The 21,754-nt window shown below is 33.6% G+C and overlaps 1 protein-coding gene across 1 annotated transcript; it reads left to right on the top strand.

The window, feature by feature from the left end:
• Positions 1–803: 803 nt before the first annotated feature.
• On the top strand, positions 804–18,021 carry LOC124353159 (clathrin heavy chain). The gene is given in 3 exon segments (XM_046803026.1): positions 804–1,045; positions 11,274–15,360; positions 15,363–18,021. Coding segments are annotated over 2 exon segments (5,049 nt in total). The 5' UTR covers positions 804–1,045; positions 11,274–11,331; the 3' UTR covers positions 16,383–18,021.
• Positions 18,022–21,754: the final 3,733 nt, after the last annotated feature.

The raw sequence follows: 21,754 nt of genomic DNA, 5'->3' as shown, positions 1-21,754 counted from the left end.
GCTCGGATACAACTATTCCTCGGTTGACGAAATGGTACTGAATGATGGAACGATTATTAAGGAAAATATGTGTTAATTCAAAACAATGGTATCATTTTAGCGCGCCACTATATAATGCTGTAAAATGTATACTTAATACATTCTAAGACACTTATTTAAATGGGTAAAACACTTATCAACATTTCAGCTTTTTAGTAATAAAGTAAGCTAAGCTCTGGGAACCATTACAATTTTACTGTTATATCTTATTAAAACACATGAATATAAATACTTATTTATTCAAAACTTGAGCTTATTATTTAATCATGAATTTTCTATAGAATTTTTACACTTTACTCCATCTTAAAGGTCACAGCCCTCTCCCTTCCAGGCGTGTGTCAGTAACGTACTGTATGTGTGAATTAGGTTCTTACAGAATAATATTGTCAGTTTTGCTGATTTTCATTCTTACAAATTTCTCCAAAAATGATAATTTAATGTTTTCGATTGAATTTTATTAATTGCAGTACAATATAAATAGCGTCAGTAAGATAAGGGATTGAACTGTGATAAACATCACATGGTGTACAAGACATTCAATAACAATACTAATTATTGTGACAACGTGAATAAATCACGCTAAGAACCATTTAATCACGTAAACTAAAGAACATAAAAATAATTATTATTAGTAGTATTCATTTAGTTAATCTCATTGAGCATGCGTACACACCCGCTTATATATTCAGATTATATGTAGCCATGTCCATATGTGTGAAATATCTGAGTGCATTTATGTTGGTACTTCTGACAAAAAACAGATGATTGACAAGTAGTAAGGTATTTATTTTGTGCCAAATAGGAAGGAACGTCGACGACCATTTATTTTCTTGCAGGAAGAGTTTGTCTGTTAAATTTACGTAATCTTTTGTCATTGAGCTGTTGGTTATCGTGTAGTTTTCTTAGTTTTAGTTTTACGAACTCTTAAATAATATTGAACGGTATTCGTCTCATCTTTGTTGGGCTTGCCCCTTCTTCGGGTGAAAATAGGATCAACCCACCAGAGGTAAGATTCCTAGGATATTCCGAAATTTTTCCAATGCCTTTATACATCATTTTGTGTTTCTATAGCTGTCAAATTAACTTATTTGTGTAATAATTCTGTATGATTTAGTTAGATGAGTCATTTTCTATGAAACATGGCTTTCTTTATTCCAGCGTATGGTTGAGTAATTGCCATTTCCTCTTTGAAGGTGCATTAGTCTCTAACAAGAATTCATTACGAGCTCCACGTAGTAGGCCTATGATTAAATTAACAGTTTGGGTTTTGATATTGCTTTCTCATTAGAAATATGCATTTTATTTGTATAGAGTTTGCATCAAAGTATATAATGTAGTGTCATCTGATTTTTTTGCAGGCTTCTGCATGACAATCTCTTTTCATGTCTTATTTTGCCTCAGGCTTCCATGCTTATGACAACTAATGTCATGCTAGATCCAATTTTTTTATAATAATTATAAAATAAATATCCTAATTAATTACGCCATTAAGTTTCAGAATATGCCTCTAGAATATAGTAAATTAGATAGCCTAAGTGATAAACAGATTTAGTATTGTAATAAAAATCAGGCCTAAAAATTGTTTTATAGCATTTTAGCTAGTAAATTATTCTTTGTATTTTTTCAGAAAAGTAGTGATGGGACAATCGAGGGATCAAATGAATATTTGAGTGAAATTAATCTCTTAACCGATGCCCTAAAGAGTTATTTTAGAGTGTCCACCGAGAATTTAACACACTGTGAATTAGCCGGAAGTTTTCCTGTAGAATCAGAAAAATCTTCCAAAACAATATTTCTTTCTCTAAGAACTTGTGAAATCAAGAAAGAATTTGACCGCTCCTTGAATCCGAAGTTGATTAATCCCAAACATTGTACTTTATGGTGTAATCTGTGAAACAGAATAAAGATCGATCAATTGTGGGTAATGATGTTGCTGAATGGTTTACAGAGTCGATGGACAGCAAGTGGTTTCAGTGTGTGTGATCATGTGTTCACAAGCCCCATATAACGCCTGTTAACCCAACATTTCCTCTACTAAGGTTGTGGAGTTATCTTAGTTAGTTTTAGCCCTGATGTCACCTTAAGCCATACATGTTACAATCCGTCAGATGATTAAAGTCAGTCAACCAATTATCTCATTTTATTTTGTGAATGATTGCTCCTCACGCACATTTTATTGGTCATTGATTAAAACAAAGAAAGTGATGTTATGTTTTATATCTCAGCTGCATCTAAACCTCAACTGAACCAATATTGTCAGTTTGCAAATGGTCACTTAGCCGATTTCCCGATACGTATATTAGTTTTCATCATCTGAACGGAATTTGTTGGACAACGGCTGGTGGAAATTCTGTCAGCCTCTAAGTTTAATCGATTGTTTGTTTGTTCAACCCATTGCGGATCACTGACGAGCTGGCCGGGCCTAACGGCACGATGACAAGCTCAGGTCGCAGAAGCGGTCTGCTTTTAAGTTTCCCTCCAAATAGTTCTATTAACGTCTGATAGATCAGGCAATTGTCTTCACTTGTCAACTAAGAAGAGTGTTTAACAACGGTCTACGTTTAGAGTTTTAAAAAGTTTATAAATATCTTACAGATCGCAGTTGTATGTCGAAGTTGAAAAATCATTCATATGAGTTTACTCTCTGCTTTTTAGCACTTCTGATTGGGTGTTTTCCTCAGTTGTTATTATAATACTTTTGAGGTTAGTGACACAGAACTAAACAACGCAGATGTATATGTTGGCGTGTTTAGTCCAGACAATGGCCCGGATGTTGTAATCGCTTCGCCCGAGCCGCTTTATTTAGACTATGATTCAGACATCATCCCTGCCACCCGGAGCCTTGCTCGCGTGTTATCGTTCCTACATCACGGATATCCCAGCAGGCCCATGTTCCATCTGAACGAATACCTTCACAGCTGAATTTTCTAGTATACAATAGCGAGGGATACGGTGTGGCGCACCATTGTTGTTCATGCTGACCGTAAATTAATTCGTGCCTGCGCGCCAAAACAATACGATCCACAATGAGTTAATGACCTCTCCGCATACGTGATGATCGGTCAGACAATTCAAACTTTTCATACAAAATCGATACATGTATGTGGTACCTAACGTAATGGTGTTTTATAGTCCCAAACTGCAATCCTAACATGTGACAATCTAACGAACATGGTGTGACTACAGCCTCTTTTGTATTTATTTAGTTTGTAGTAGTTTTGTAATAGTGTGATTTTATTCTTATGTATGTGTTATGTGTGTTCTTAAGACAAACACAAGATATTTAAGAACCAGTATTTGATTACGTTAATAATTATGCTTACATTTTGGGGTTAAATAAGAAAGGTACTGTTCGTCAGAGATGTCTACGTATTCTGCAAATTGTGAATTAACCGCACTTTGGTAACTTACATACCAGATAACTTTCTGATGCATTCTTCATATATTGGTCATCAGTTTGATATACAGTATTTGTAACCACTATACTTCCATGGGACTGTAGGGTTGCCATCAACGATGAAAACATGGAAACTGTAGATTTGCGTGAATTTCGGGTAACGGAAAAAGGTGTGTTGATTACTTAAGACATGGTCTACAAAGAGATTATGAGTTGATTATCTTGAATTTATATACTGTCAGGTTAAGATTACAATGAAGTACAATAAAGTTCTCTAGTGTTAAAGGCCTTTGACTGGAGTAGCGGAGATAATAAAAGTTGAAAACTAACCTAAATAGTCTGAGTTCGTCAGATTTGTCACAGTAGTTTTGGGACATTGCTCAAGCTAATTAGCCTATATACAAATTTTATGATGTGTACATTTTATTTAGTTATAGCCTTAAAAAACTATAAATACATGAATGTCTGATATAACTAAAAAAAAATTTTGGCCTACAACTAACCTTCAAATACAAACACTTAAATAATTGTTATAACATGTTTTGATTCACAGTCTCCAACATTCATTGAAACTATTTCAATGAATAATAAGCACTAATCAATACAATATTGCCTTAGAAAGTTAAAATAAACTAAACCACTATCACAGTATTCGGCCTAGTAAAGACGGTTTAGCACTAATAAGGAAATTACACAGCATCACTTTTGTGACTGTGATGCCACAGTTGACATAATAATAATAATTGCTTTATTACCGTAGACAATCAACAATATTGTATGACATCTGTCAAACTGAGAAGACACATAAGAAAATAAAATGAACAAATAATTAACTTTCAAATTAAAAAAAATTAATTGTAGAATACTTAAAACTTTAACCACAGAATGTTAAAGTGTAAAAAGATAAAGTGCTAGACATAATGGTATCCTCTCCAAGTCTAATGGCAGCTTGTTAAACAGTTTAAATCTTAGACGTCAGAGCTTCGTAAGTCTGGAGCCTGTGCTGAGCGGATGTAAAATGCATCCTGCCCTCTAGTATCGTACTCATGAGCGTCCCTGCCCCGCGTCACCTCACATTTGTAACAACAGTGCAGGATGGTCTTGTATATATAGAGGGCTGGGAAGGTGTTAAATCAAGTTCTCTGAAACGATCCGTGCTGGATTCTCTGATAACTATTTTTGTAATGATTCGTACTGCTTTCTTCTGCAAGACAAAATACTTCTGGGTGTAAATAAGCACATCTTCCCTGTAAAGTTATGTTGTATAACATGTGTCGAGTAGATATACAAGGCCAGAATAGGCAATTTTCAATATGTGTATTCCACATAATTCTGCCAATTTCCTTGAAGCATAAATATCTTAGGACATTCTTGCCCAGATTACGTCCACTTGTTTTTTCCAGTACAGACTTTTTTATCCAGAGTTTAAGCTGGGATGAAAATTTTCTTAGCAAAAATGATACAAGCTCTTCAGACATTTTAGCAAAAATATTTGTCTTGTAGCACTTATTGATAGCAGTGGTATTCTGCAGGAGATTACAATAATATTTATCGAAAAACAGTCTGAAGTTCTATAATACTTTTGCCTCCAGAACCAATTTTTACATTAATATATATAGTGTTACAATATTTTTAGAACCTCAATAATTAAAAACATTTATGAGATTTTACTACAAGCATTATAATTAGAAAATAAAATTTTAAATTTATTTGTAAAAATATACACACACAAAAAGTCTTTCTTAATTAAAAATACAACATTTAATTAGATAGTATGGTTATTTTTTACCATTTTAATTAATCGCTAATTGTATTTGAAAAATTAAATAAGTTATTGCGTTAACTTATATAATACATTGTTTATTTTATTTCATCAGCACTAAAATAATCAAAATAATAGTTTCAATATTTTCATATGTTTTGTTGCTCCGAGACTAAAATTGAGTACTATGTTTTGTAACTCCAAGACTAAAATTGAGTACTGCCTGCCAAAGAAGCATAAATTGTGTCAGGTTTTTGATAATGGGTAACGTTTTGTTAATGTTCTGTTTGAAGCTCATGGTTTAAAGTCACTTTATATTCAGCACAAAGACGAAAATCTTTAGTTTTAGGAACAACTGTCAAAGGAGTTGCTCATTTATTATTATTTACTCTATACTTAATCTCCTGGGTGGGTCAAAATTTGACATTGGCATTAAATAAACTAACATTAGGAAAACACCATTTTGAAATGTTGACTACGCTTTATTGTAACCTCAGAACCAATTTCAAGTTTAACCCTTTGGACGCCAACGCCCAAGGCTGCCACCCTACCCATCACGCTAGCACCTGAACCAACCGTACTAGCCAAAACCGCCAGCCCTGTTTTGACATTTTTGTAACCTATTACACTCTGCTTTGTATTATCCTTAGTTTTTATGTTAATTGAATGTTTATTTTTTTATTTGTAGGAAATTATATGCGCTATCGAATAGTGTTATTATAAATAGCATTTAGAATGGAACTACATTGTTTATGATGTGGTAATGCCTAACCAAAACATTTGTTTACATAAAAATTTCACTTCAGGCCAAAATATCGGTACGAAAAAAAATATTTTTACCTATCGGTAATATTTTTATTCGTTACAGATATTATATCTAAGACTGGTCAGAAAAATTCAGAACTGAAAGTTGAAAAGTAGTTTCACAAAAAATACTTTTAATTAGTGTTGATATTAGAAAACATTTACTAGCCTATAACTAGAATTAATTTTACAGTAGAAAATACGTTTGTACATACTTACATAGAATTATAATAAGAGACTCTCCTCACTACTATAAGTCTATATCATAGATTTTCTTCAAAAAGTAAGAAAAATCTTTGTCAACAAAATAATTATGTACAAATATATATATACATTTGTCCCCGTCACTTGTAACATGTGTGTTTAGGGAAACTAAACTAAACAACTAAAATGAACAAAATGGATTACAGATAGTCTTATTTACTTCTAAAATAGTCCTAAACAGTTAAAACAGACTTTTAAAGTTAAAAAATAAATTTTAAAATATGTTTTTCTCGAACGGCGGATCAATCGGACGTTGGCGCTTTTCGACTAGACTTCGACGGTCCGATCAACCGGACGTTGGCGTCCAAAGGGTTAAATTCTGTGTCCAAATTCTCAACTAAAAATTTTATTTTTGGGGAGATATTTTTACCAGTAGCTCTACGAATATTTTACAAATCGTAATCTATTATACTCAGAAACTTCACACACACTCACCTCACATCACATTGAACCTTCATCCGTTCATTTTGTCATTTCTTGAAGCTCACGAGAACTAAAATTGACACATCTTAGCGAAATGACCAAACTTGTTGCATTGAACACCCTCTGGGTAACATTTCGGCTTTGTGACCCTCATTACTATATTTGAAACATATAATTAGGCTTATCCTTATATTCTTACTTTTCTTCACATTTATACTACTCGTATCCAGCATTCCTGAACTGTTACAATTTGAGTTTGCCAAAAATATACTTATTTGTTTTTTAACTTGCTCTAAATTTCTCACCCAGTAGTTTCTAATGAACAATTCCAGCAACCCACAACCAACTTGTCTCACAAAGCATGCAACCAACTTTCCTTCACTCATAATAGAAACTCCAAGAATGATACACTGGTTTCTGTCTTTGTGCAGTATATTTTTCGGATATTAAAAAAAATATGTGATGTATGCTAAGTAATTAGTGATATATATCTTTTTTTGTTAGAAACCAAAGAAAAATAATACAAATATGCACCTACTACTATATTGTTTTAAAAAATTTGTAAATAAATTGAAAAATGTGTATTGTACATTTTTTTTCTAAGTTTCACTCCATGTAACTTTCACATGACTTGAGATAGTAATATATTGTAAATGTACAAAATATACACAATTTTGTAGTTAACAAAAATATTATTATATACACTTATTTACAACACAAAAAAGTTTTTTTGTAAAAATGTAAAGTATGTACAACTTTTGGCACTGCACATGTCCATATTGGTTTTTTATGGATTCTTTGGGCAAGGGGAATATCAGATAATGATGAATTGTTTTCACTGTCATTATCAATTTTCACAAGCCAACTCACATTCCGCCGGTTTATAATCATCCAGACTACCTGACAACAAATCTGACAAATATCATCATGGACTTCATTTTCTGACATGTCACTTTTACCATCAGAACTAATATTTTCATCTTTCAATAATTCACGTATATTATTTGAACAACGAGGATCGCCCATTTCAGAACATAACAATCAATTATAAATAACTAGCCTACATAATAACCGTCAGATGCATGCCGTGCAGCATTTGGATCGATATCAGCTGACGAGTAATATTACAAATATAAACTATATGACATGAATAGACATTTATGAGTAGAAAATTTGACTGTTGCAAATTATGTCTTTACAACTTACACAGTTTTCGTCTAATAACAATGGAAAGTTTACGAACGTCTGTGCCATCGGTCATCAGTTGGAGAGTTAAAGTACTAAACTTAAAAGATACTGCTTGACTGCGACAACATATTCTGGAATTGTTTTACTCCCAGAACAAGATGAAAATTTATAATGTTAAGCAACAGTTCATCTTTTGTGCGAAAAATGTTTTTCTAACGCTGCATCTACATCATAACTTTTACCATCCACTTGTTTTGGAGAAAGGAAAGTAATTTTGTCCAATGGCTGGAGTTAAAATTGAAACCCTGTTTCTGTCTGACACATTGCTTTCTTTCATGTAATGCTTTGACCTCATAACATAAGATACTGTTTTCTTCATTTGGATTAAACTCATTCATTTAATCTATATTTGTCATCTTGTATTGAATATAAGCAGTCACAAAATGTAATATCAAAACGGAAGTACTATTATAAGATAATTATTAATAAAGCATGTATTTATGAAACTATAATTAGAACATTCAAAATTTAACCATTGGAAGAGTAACTAACTATCAGTTTTGAATTTATCGTCAATATAATATGTTACTAAATTACTTTAAACATTTATAGCCGCATTACTTACATGTCAATACATGTATGTTCTGCATATTTTAATGGCAGTAAATATTTCTCCAAACATAAATGAAACATAATCTGTCTTGCGTTTGTGCATAAAGGAAAGATGAAAAAGTAATACATTAATAAAACTATATTGAAAAGGGGTTCATGAAAGGCAAATTGTAAGGTTAAAGAAATACTAGAGAGAAATGAGTAAATTTATATTGCTGTGCAATAATTTTACTCTTTAGTTGAAATTGTAAAATACTTTAAAATTAGACCTAGTTGTAACATTATAGTAAAGGGGCCAGGAATCAATTAGCATTGTATTAGCTCACAACATGGGTTTTCTTGAAATTGGTAGATAAATTCTCACGAAGAAAGTAATTAATTGTTAGCAACACTAGTTATGGTGAAGATCAAAATTGGAGGGTATTTTGAAGAGTATACATACATATATATATATATATATATATATATATATATATATATATATATATATATATGATATTATAACATTGCCGCCTATACCATTGTCTTAACTTGATTTAAAACCTTCACTTAAACACGTAAATAAATGTAGGCCTAAAATTAGCATTTCATCATTCTGCTTTGAGATTAGGAAATTCACATCAGGATCTACAGTACCATGTAGAATTAATACTTGTTTAAAATTTCCATTTAAGAATTCGTCAACAGGCAATGTTCTTTTTTTATTTCTAATTTTATTAAATGTACTCTCACGTACTGTACATTAATCAATTCTTAAACCCCATGTTACGTCACTGTGGATGTCAGGATTACCAATTCAACAAAGTATAGCTTTCCAAGTTTGGGAAATTTATAATTTCTCCATGTTTTTCTTATGGCAAAAAAATACTCTGACAAAAAGTACTTTCTAATTTTAATAACATAATTAATTGAATTCTTATTTATATGTATCGTTCTTGTTGAACTGATAATAGATTTCTCTTTGCAAACTAGTATAAGAATTGCTATGAAAATAAAAGACATTATTACACCCATAAATCAAGATTATCATGAAGAGGGGTTGACAGCAATGGTAGAAATAACACATTACTTTTGTACACTACTTCCAACTTTAATTAGTTGCAATCCTAATATATTTAAAATATTTATCTTGAGAAACATCAATAAACTTTAATCACATTTTATAGAAAGATTGTAACATAGTTTTCATTTGTGTATGGGATTAATTTATGTAGTGGTTTTAAATGCACATTCTATTCATTGTGCTTTATTATTACCAATTTTAAACAGCGTATAGTGCTGCAAGCGGTTATTTGCGTTTCGCCTACATGATTATTTTGGCTTGGATACTTATTTTTATTGGCTGCTACCACCAATATACGTTTTGCAATAGCAATAGAGAAATATTTTCATCAAATTTGTATAAGTATAAATATCCTTAGTTCAATGGTTGATGGATCTTTAAAAAAAAATTAAATTACGTCATTATCAAATTTTAATTTCATAGACATTACCGATCACATGTTGGTTCTGTTGTTTAAATGTGCAATAGAAAAGAGTCAAAACACAAAAAATCATGGACAAATGCGTAAAGGGTCTCTGTTATCATCTTAAATATGTTTGGATGGTAGTTGAAAAGATCAGGTTTAAGTCCTAGTATAATAAACAGTGTTTGTAAGAAAAATTTGTGGTTTGGACAAAAATCACTGATTGGTAAATAAAAAAATGCTATTTCCTATTATGTTTAAAAAAGTGTAAAGAAACTTTTAAATAGTTCAGAGATATTCAGAAATTATCTAAACAATTGTAAGTTTTTGGAGATTTTGGTTTAATTAACAAAATATTTTTATATTAAAAATGATTTTTGAACATGGTTTTCACCATTGTTCAGGTACTTAATGTACCTTCCATCTCATCTAAACCTTCAGTTAAGAAATATCTTGCTAGAAAACAGCTTTCTCTTTATTTTTTTTGCGTTGTCTTCATATGTGAGGCACTTACCATCAAGCTTGCATTTTATCTGCAAAGGCAATACAGCAAGCGATGGTACTGCTCCCAACTGATCTTTTCAATTTGTGTTTTAGCATTTTTGAAATCCAGTGGGAATGTAGAGGATGTTCCAAGAAGTTGGTTACATTTCATATAAAACAGTTCTCCAAATAAGTAAAAATTTATCTGAGAGCATTATTATTGTGAATTTTCTCGTAGCTAAGATATTATTCACAACAGAAGGCTTACTATTCTGTTTTGTGGATATTCATCTGCCATTCATTGAACTGTCTAACCCGTTCGCACCATTCTACCACTGATTGCAATTTTACCCTAAATCTCCGTTATCTGATGGTAAATTTTGACAGCCTTGTCCTTCTCGCATTGAAAACTGATTAAATGTCAAAATTGTAAGTAATAAAATAAACTGATTCTCACAGTTCGCAAGATTATTAATTGCTATAACATTTTTAATGGTCACAGAAACACAAATCACAAGACTAATCAATCTTAATGGCACATGTATGGACTTGATAAGTGCACATTCACGGATTGCTGCAGCAGTATTATGATATAAAAACGTACTTACTTTCCGGATATATCTTGTACTTTCCATTCCATGTTTCATACAAATCAGAAATTGGAGATGCCATCACATTTCTCTTTAATTAGGCCTACTTTACTTGTTCGTATATACTATGGGAGCAAGTATATGTCGGATCTCATTGTTTTTCTAATACTTATGAATTCAAGCTACTTATTAGCCTATACCAAAGATTTAATTAAATCACTAACTATTTTCATTTTCTGTTGCAGTTTTTGAAGAATATTTTGAACTTCACGGATCCCTCGGATAGCGGCAGACCAATCCAAGATGACACAAATACTACCGATACGGTTTCAAGAGCATCTTCAGCTCACCAATGTAGGTATCAATCAGGCCAGTGTAAGTTTCAACACCCTTACAATGGAGTCGGACAAGTTTATATGTGTGCGAGAAAAGGTTGGAGAATCGTCTCAAGTGGTTATAATAGATCTTAATGACCCCACTAATCCAATCCGCAGGCCTATCTCAGCAGATTCTGCAATCATGAACCCAGCAAGCAAAGTTATCGCTCTCAAGGGTAAGGCCGGAACAGAAGGAACAGCTGCGGCCCAAAAAACTTTGCAGATCTTCAACATTGAAATGAAAAGCAAAATGAAGGCTCACACTATGACTGATGATGTTATATTTTGGAAATGGATCTCCCCGAACACCTTAGCACTAGTAACAGAAACATCTGTATTTCATTGGAGCATGGAAGGTGATTCTCAACCGATAAAAATGTTCGACAGACATTCCAGCTTGAACGGCTGCCAGATCATAAACTACAGAACTGATCCCAAACACACTTGGCTGTTACTGATTGGCATTTCGGCTCAACAAAATCGAGTCGTCGGTGCAATGCAGTTATACTCTGTTGAACGGAAGTGTTCTCAGCCTATTGAAGGCCATGCTGCTTCCTTTGCTCAATTCAAAATGGAAGGCAATGCAGAACCGTCAACTCTGTTTTGTTTTGCTGTAAGAACTGTGCAAGGAGGAAAGCTTCACATCATCGAAGTAGGCCAGCCACCCGCAGGAAATCAACCGTTCACAAAGAAAGCAGTAGATGTGTTTTTTCCTGCTGAAGCTCAAAATGATTTTCCCGTAGCAATGCAAGTAAGTGCAAAATATGATGTCATATACCTGATCACCAAATATGGATACATTCATCTGTACGATATAGAAACTGCTACTTGCATTTACATGAACAGGATCAGTGGAGATACGATTTTTGTCACTGCCCCCCATGAGACATCTGGAGGTATCATCGGTGTCAATCGTAAAGGTCAGGTATTATCTGTCAGTGTAGAAGAGGACAACATCATTCCGTACATTAACACTGTTCTACAAAATCCAGATTTAGCTCTCAGAATTGCAGTACGTAACAACTTGGCTGGTGCTGAAGATCTATTTGTGAGAAAATTCAACATGCTTTTTCAAAATGGTCAGTACGCAGAAGCTGCTAAAGTAGCAGCAAACGCTCCAAAAGGAATTCTGAGAACGCCACAAACCATTCAACAGTTCCAGCAAGTACCAACTCCAGCTGGACAGACTTCACCTTTGCTCCAGTACTTCGGTATACTCTTAGATCAGGGCCAGTTGAACAAGTATGAGTCTCTTGAACTCTGTAGACCGGTGTTGCAACAGGGAAGAAAGCAACTTTTGGAAAAGTGGCTGAAAGAAGAGAAACTGGAGTGCTCGGAAGAACTGGGTGATTTGGTGAAGCAAGCCGATCCAACCTTAGCCTTGTCCGTGTACTTGAGAGCCAATGTGCCTAATAAAGTGATCCAGTGCTTTGCAGAAACTGGCCAATTCCAGAAAATCGTTTTGTATGCAAAGAAAGTAGGCTACACTCCTGAGTACATGTTCTTACTCCGAAATGTCATGAGAGTCAACCCAGATCAAGGTGTCGGTTTTGCCCAGATGCTGGTCCAGGATGAGGAGCCCTTAGCTGACATCAATCAAATCGTCGATATATTGATGGAACAGAACTTGGTTCAACAGTGCACTGCCTTTCTGCTTGATGCCTTGAAAAACAACAGACCTTCTGAAGGGCCTCTTCAAACCCGTCTTCTCGAAATGAATCTGATATCTGCTCCACAAGTGGCTGATGCGATTTTGGGTAACCAGATGTTCACGCATTACGATCGTGCTCACGTTGCCCAGCTATGTGAAAAGGCTGGCCTACTCCAGCGTGCTTTGGAACACTATACAGACCTCTATGACATCAAAAGAGCTGTTGTACACACTCATCTGTTGAATGCTGATTGGCTGGTAAGCTACTTTGGAACTTTATCTGTTGAAGATTCTTTAGAATGTCTAAAAGCAATGTTAACTGCCAATATTCGTCAGAACTTGCAAATTTGTGTGCAAATTGCAACCAAATATCATGAACAGTTAACAACAAAAGCATTAATAGATCTGTTTGAATCGTTCAAGAGCTATGAAGGTCTCTTCTATTTCTTAGGGTCAATTGTCAACTTCAGTCAAGATCAAGAAGTGCATTTTAAGTACATTCAAGCTGCTTGCAAGACAGGGCAAATCAAAGAAGTGGAGCGAATTTGTCGAGAGTCCAACTGCTACAATGCAGAGAGAGTGAAAAACTTCTTGAAAGAAGCGAAACTCACAGATCAACTGCCACTGATAATAGTTTGTGATCGATTCGACTTTGTCCATGATTTGGTGCTCTATTTGTACCGCAACAACCTACAAAAGTACATTGAGATTTATGTACAAAAGGTAAATCCCTCACGTCTTCCAGTTGTGATCGGTGGACTTCTTGATGTTGATTGTTCCGAGGACATCATCAAAAACCTAATTTTGGTAGTTAGAGGACAGTTCTCTACTGATGAATTAGTAGAGGAAGTGGAGAAACGGAACAGGCTGAAGCTATTGCTTCCATGGTTGGAATCTCGAGTTCAGGAAGGGTGTGTAGAACCTGCTACTCACAATGCCCTTGCAAAAATATACATTGACAGCAATAACAACCCCGAAAGATTCCTGAAAGAAAATCAGTTTTATAACAGCAATGTTGTTGGCAAGTACTGTGAGAAACGAGATCCTCACCTGGCTTGTGTGGCCTACGAAAGGGGGCAGTGCGATAGAGAACTTATAAATGTCTGTAATGAAAATTCTTTGTTCAAGTCGGAGGCAAGATACCTCGTGAGACGTAGAGATCCTGAACTTTGGGCCGAAGTTCTAAATGAGTCCAATCCATTTAAGAGACAACTTATTGACCAGGTTGTGCAGACTGCACTCTCAGAAACTCAAGATCCTGAAGACATATCTGTGACCGTCAAGGCTTTCATGACTGCGGACTTACCTAATGAATTAATTGAACTTCTGGAAAAAATTGTTCTTGACAACTCTGTATTCAGTGATCACAGAAACTTGCAAAATCTCCTTATCCTCACAGCAATCAAAGCCGATCGCACCAGAGTAATGGAATACATCAACAGATTAGACAACTATGATGCTCCAGATATTGCCAACATAGCAATCAACAATGAATTGTACGAAGAGGCATTTGCAATTTTCAAAAAGTTTGATGTAAATACATCTGCAATTCAAGTGTTGATTGATCATGTGAACAATCTTGATCGGGCTTATGAATTTGCTGAACGGTGCAATGAACCGGCAGTTTGGAGTCAATTAGCAAAAGCACAACTGAAACAGGGACTGGTTAAAGAAGCCATTGACTCTTTCATCAAAGCAGACGACCCATCGGCCTACATAGATGTAGTGGAAACTGCACACAAGACTGGAAGTTGGGAAGATCTTGTCCGATACTTGCAGATGTCGAGGAAGAAGGCTAGAGAATCGTATATTGAAAGTGAATTGATCTATGCCTATGCACGAACCAACAGATTAGCTGACCTTGAAGAGTTTATTTCTGGACCTAACCATGCTGACATTCAGAAGATTGGTGACAGGTGTTTTGACGATGAAATGTATGAACCAGCAAAGCTCTTGTACAACAATGTTTCCAACTTTGCTCGTCTCGCTATCACACTGGTCCACCTGAAGGAGTTTCAGGGAGCCGTTGACAGCGCACGTAAAGCAAACAGCACAAGAACTTGGAAGGAAGTATGTTTTGCTTGTGTGGACAGCCAAGAGTTCCGTCTGGCACAAATGTGTGGTCTTCACATTGTCGTTCATGCTGATGAATTGGAGGACCTCATCAACTACTATCAAGACCGTGGCTATTTTGAGGAATTGATCAATCTACTGGAGGCTGCTCTTGGCCTTGAAAGAGCACACATGGGCATGTTTACAGAGCTAGCTATCTTGTACTCCAAATACAAACCTGCCAAAATGCGTGTGAACATTTAGAACTGTTCTGGTCCAGAGTAAACATTCCAAAAGTTCTAAGAGCGGCAGAACAGGCTCATCTGTGGGCAGAACTGGTTTTCTTGTATGACAAATATGAAGAATATGACAATGCAGTGATTGCGATGATGACTCATCCTAGCGAAGCATGGAGAGAAGGTCACTTCAAAGATATCATTACCAAAGTAGCAAACATCGAACTTTATTATAAAGCCATTCAGTTCTACTTGGATTACAAACCGCTACTTCTGAATGACGTCTTGCTCGTTCTGACCCCAAGAATGGACCACACGAGGTCTGTAAGTTTCTTCACAAAAGTGAACCATTTGCAGCTCGTCAAACCATACCTGCGTTCCGTTCAATCTCTCAACAACAAAGCCATCAATGAAGCTCTCAATAACCTTTTGATCGAAGAAGAAGACTACCAGGGCTTGAGAACATCAATTGACGCTTTCGACAACTTTGACAACATAGCGCTCGCCCAAAAGTTGGAGAAACACGAGCTGATCGAATTTAGGCGTATTGCAGCGTACTTGTACAAAGGCAACAACCGCTGGAAACAGAGCGTGGAATTGTGCAAGAAGGATAGGCTCTTCAAGGACGCAATGGAATATGCGGCGGAATCCAAAAATGCGGATGTCGCTGAGGAGCTCCTCTCATGGTTCCTGGAGAAGGGAAGTCACGACTGTTTTGCTGCTTGCCTGTTCCAATGCTATGATCTCCTGCATCCCGATGTGATCCTAGAATTAGCCTGGAGACACAACATCATGGACTTTGCCATGCCTTACTTGATACAAGTGACCAGAGAGTACACCTCCAAAGTCGACAAACTAGTGGAATCGGACCAACGTCGTGCTGAGGAACATTCCGAGCAAGAACACAAGCCCATGATAATGCCAGAACCTCAGCTCATGTTGACTGCAGGCCCCGGCATCATCGGCCCCGGCTATTCTCCGGCCTACCCCAACTCCTACACGACACCAGTCATGCCTTATTTAGGCTACGGGATGTAGGCTCTCCAGAAGAATTGGCTTGGACTCGCTGATTAGTGCTGTGTTGAACATAATTTGGGCATACTAGCTGGCCATTTCATTGTGTAATTTATAGTCTAAAGTGACAAAATATATATTGTATATTTATAGAGTATCATATAAAAAAATCTGGTATGAAAATAGTGTTAACTTTGGTAGTTTAGCAAATGAGCAAGTTTATGTGGATAAAACTACTAAGTATTATTGCCTTGTTCCATTTATTAATATTGATATTGTTATACTTGTTTATTTTAACGTTTTTATATTTATTTGTTTCAAAAACAATAGAGAATTATTCAGTGTAGCTGCGTTACCGTTAGGCACCTTAGTGCTGAGTGTTTCCAAATCCACTGCACTGACTCGATAATGTAGCGCAATTTTATATCCATTGTTATTCCTTAGTTATATTACATTGGTTTATTATTGTTAGTGGATATAAAACTAACAGATTGGATTGTGTGTGTAATAAGTTATAGAAATGTTAATGTTATTTTTCCAATTAGATGAAAGAGCGAAGTGTTGTTAGGACGGTGAGAAATTATTTAATCAGAAGACACTTTGTGCAAAAATTGAAGAACGATAAATCGGTGATCTCCAACAATATATACATTACTTACTAATCAGTACAAAATAAATAAAAACAATAATAAACCAATCTATTGCTTATCATTCACAGCTTGTAAAACCTTGCATGTGAAAATAAATAATATTTTAGTTTTATGTTATTTAGGTTTAAGTAGTACTCATTCCATTTCAAGGGTTTCATCACAAATTCGAGGGGTTGGTGGTAATGCTTCTGTTGCACTAGTTGGTCTCAATATCATCCGCTATATTTTTTGAGTGCAGTAATTTTGTTCCTACTTTAAAGCTCTTTAGAGTAGTAAATTTGTACATAAGTAATAGAATGCTGTTACAGTAATTGTAAGGTATAGATGATGTAGAATGTACAAATTTTTGTGTGGTAGCACTAATTCTTATCTTTCTCAACCTCTGTTTTCGATTAAGTTTTGTTATGATAAATTTAATGTTATTTCATCTTGTTTGTTTGAAAATTTGTTTAATTTTGTACAATATCTGTTGGAGTTGTGTCCCAAAAAGTTATAAATACTGTCCTGTAAAAATCCTGAAAGTTGAGAACAAAGTAAAGTAAGTTCGCCATCTCACTGTCTTAGCTCCACTTCATTCTCATCTGTTTATTGTGTTATATGAATTTCATATTTTTAACTAGAATATGCTTACGTAGTTGTTTTTGAATTTTTACTCACTCGTTTTGTAATAATTTATTTTGTAATCGAACCTGTATGATTGTACAATTTTTAATGTAATACCAACTTGTACTTCCTTCAAATTAACTAATTTTATTGTTTTTCAATAACAATTTCGTTTCTAACCAACTTTCAATTGTTTCCAAGCTGCCAGTGAATTAATGTAAACTTGACCTAAATAAGACCTGTATTTTTCATTTAATTAACAAAAGCAATGTTAACTGTTAATATGATAGCATTTTAAAAATATCCGGTGGCTAAGTTCAAATTTATGGAAGGTTTATTGAATGAAGAAAAATATTGTCAATGTAAACCTCATGAATTTGATATAATGTAATAAAAATGTTCGTCTTCAATTCATGGTTTTTTTTTATTAAACCCTGTATTACCACTTTGCATAGATTTTTGTGGGGAGTGCCTATTTAATAAATTATATTCAAATAATACTAATAATGCTTTACGATCACACTTTTAATTTAATTCTTCCGTTACTAGGCTATATTTCTTGCAGTAAATTTTGTACTTATTTTTTCAGAATAATTAAAATAACCAAGATTTTGTTAATGAGAGGATACTTTTTTAGCATTAAATTATATATCTGCTGTAGACTTTTAACCCTCCTACTGGCCATTGACTACGCCTAAGAGCAGCAAAGGAGATGGTAGGGGTTTGGCCAATAGTGGTGCTGTGCGCTGTTGCCATATCGGTTTGTGCCATAACACTCTCGTTATAGTGGTTTTAATCTCGTTAGAAAATGTGTCTTGAGTGTTTCTGGCATTCTTGTGCTTTTGCTTAATTGCCTTAAGTTTAAGTGAAGTATTACTGAAATCTATTATAATTTCCTTGATACAGGATCCAGTACAACGTCATTACTATTACAACGTTATTAGCCTATGCACTTTTTGGGTTTAACATGTCTTTTTCAACAGGAGTAAAATCCAAATATTTATTTGGAATAAGTTTTTTAGCTGATTAGTAAACATTATTGTAAGAACAAAGAGTTTTCTTAAATAATTGTGTAACCGTTTGGAAGTACTGAAAAATTATTTAAAATATTTTTGTATCAGATTTTATTATATATATAATTGCAAATAAAATTAATAAAATATGTTTTTTATATATATATATATACTAGCAGTTACCCGTGGCTTCGCACATAATTTCTTAGGCTTTGCAGGTGTGTGAGCACTTCTGGATTGAGTGACTTATATTATTTCTGACACCAAAGTTGAGTTTGTCTTGCTGCCACGATCTAGAAAATCTGTTAAAAAGTGTATATTTATGGCCATTTTAATTTACTCTGGTCTTAGTAATTTTTTATCCATTGTTGATTTTGCATTGTTTCCCAATCAAGAAAATATACATACATATACACACACATACAGATCTGAGAAGCCTACTTCTGTAAAAACACAATTATTATGGGTTCTATAACTGTCTTTAAATTTATAGACAAATTAGATGTTGCTTTGTTTTTTATGTCTAATACTTAATATTAACCAAAAATATACAGTTCAAAGTATATTTTTACTAAAACTTAAAATTTTCTTACTCTATACTCGACAACAGCGTTTGCTGAAAGGTTGAATAAGAAGTGTTATTATCAAGCTTATACTCTATGCTTTCACACTATAATGTAAACAAATTGAAAATAATGGTTAATAATGTAATCAATGTTTAAACAGAACAGTTGATTATATTTTAACATGCTCTTTCAATTGATACTTCACAACTTTAAAGAGCAAAATGGGATTTTTTGCAACTTTAGAGACCAGTAATGTGTAGCCTGGAGGGATTTTCCAAAAATGAATAAGCCTATATTCATACTTGGGACCCTAAGAACAACCATGTACAATTTCAGTACAATCAGTTAATAGTTTACACGTGAAAGCAAAACAATCGAACAAAGGCACTTTCGCATTTATAATATGATTGGAATTAACACAATAAAATGCAGATTTGTAAAAAGGCTACCAAAACAACTACGATGTAGCTCCATGATTGCTGAAGGTGAAATTCAAAGAGCTACAAAGTGCTGAAACGTGGCAATATGAGATGATAGATTTATTCTGTGTGCATGAACTGCTGGAATCGCTGCATGATACTATTCATATTTCATCTAAATACCAAAGACTTCAAAATGCTTTTTATAATATTTTTATTTGTCTTTAAGTAGTTGACAATATTAACGAAAACAAGTTTTAGTCCAACATCGGCTTGTTTCATATCATTCTTTTCTCAATTTATTTTGTATTTCATTAAACTAGTGTTAATGATTAATGATTAAATACTATCTGTGTTTGGATTGCTGGAACATATTAATTGTAATGGGATTGTGTCAAATTGCAAAGAATAATTCTTAAAAGCCATCACAGTTTAAAAATATATTGTTTACTTTAAGTAAATATAAATTATTTACAACATATACGTGCTACTAAGTTTAAAAAAGTGCAGTAACTTTTACTTTTTCATTATTTGTGTGGAATGTTTAATGCACCAACACCATTGTACTTGTTAATACAATATACAAGTAGCCTATGTTATTGAGCAAGACAAAGAACAAACTTCATTAACAAAATTGTTTATTATTTCGGAAATGTTGTTTTAAAACATTAAGAGAATCTTAATAATAACCATTTTGAATAGATGTTCCTGATAACTTGTGGACTAAACCGGCCGGTATTTTTTACATTTGATTTATAAAATTGCCAAAGCACTGAATAATTTAAACTAAATAATAATTGTTACTTATAGTTATTTTTTTATTGCTGGTTGAGGTTGGGAGAAAATGCTCCTACATAATCCACAAAATTGCTCAGAGATACAAAACAGCAGTGACACCAAGGTGATATAACAGTTCCAGGTAATAGGTATGAGTCAGAACACAGGTCATTAACAGTTACTGTTTTGTACTGATAGTGCCATGGTGACAAAATCCTCCAATAATTTCACAGCTATTGTTGAACGCTACTTCATTATTGTGTTTTACTCATTTAGGTAATAATTCTGCTCTTCATACAAACCAATCTGTGAGTGTATAAGTGTATGGTCATTTTATAAATCGCTAGATGTTTCATTTGATAAACTATAAATGTCCTAATTAATTATTGTTTTCACAACAAAATATTTTTGTATATAAACAAAAATGATACACGTCTGAAATAAATATTTTTATGCTATCTGAAGATTATGTTTGTGGGATTAAGTTAACTTTCTTCCAAATTTTTTAAGGAACAGGAATAAAAAATTGTATTTTATACCATGATGTTGTGTGTTTGAAGATAAGTAATTATCTCTCAACTCTTGTCAATCAACTTGTTCATTTTTGAGAAAGTGAGTTAGAATTCTAGAAATTTTACAGGTGAGAATCTTCAAAAATGAATCGTTTATTGAAGTACAGTAGGCATAGTGTAACTGCATTCGTAAATTATACAGTTGTTCTAGTAATGATTGAAGCATGTATTTACATTTTACTCTAATAGTAGTACAAAGTGAGAATATTTTGTACTGTACAGTTCTGGCTTGACTTAACGCATTATAGATGAGCTTTGAAACTAAATAATAACTTATATCAATAACTGCTATAACTAATATTGATATTATGGTTGATCATTGGTGTGGATTAAGTTTAACCTTTGATTATGTAGTATTGTATGGTTCTTGAATATTCTCGCTGTTTCTGTCTGTATAAAATAACTTATAGTTTCAAATTTAAACTGAGATATAACTCGCATATTTTGTAGGAACACTTCTTTAACAAAGTTTAAAAACAGGATCCTTGATTGGCTACAAAGAAATCGTTTTTATAAAATTCTGGAATATTTGAACTGTGATGTGGAGTTTATATTTTAACTAATAAGAGTTTATCTATATCTCTTTTATAAATAATCTATTTTAAATTTAATTAAACATAATTTTTACTGTTGTAATCTTACAGTTCAAATCTATTTCAGTGTTAAATTAATTATATTTATTGATGAGTCGTATTTTAATTATGTATTGATCAATGGAATAAAGAACTTTGACTTTTACTTTGTAGGGTTCACTAAAAGAAAACTCTAATTTGTCATTTCAGTTCATTATGTAAAA

The sequence above is a fragment of the Homalodisca vitripennis genome, chromosome 1 (genome assembly GCF_021130785.1).
Source record: "Homalodisca vitripennis isolate AUS2020 chromosome 1, UT_GWSS_2.1, whole genome shotgun sequence".
NCBI classification, from domain to species: domain Eukaryota; kingdom Metazoa; phylum Arthropoda; class Insecta; order Hemiptera; family Cicadellidae; genus Homalodisca; species Homalodisca vitripennis.
Note: the sequence above shows the minus strand (reverse complement) of the source record. Positions and strands in the feature narration are given on the sequence as shown.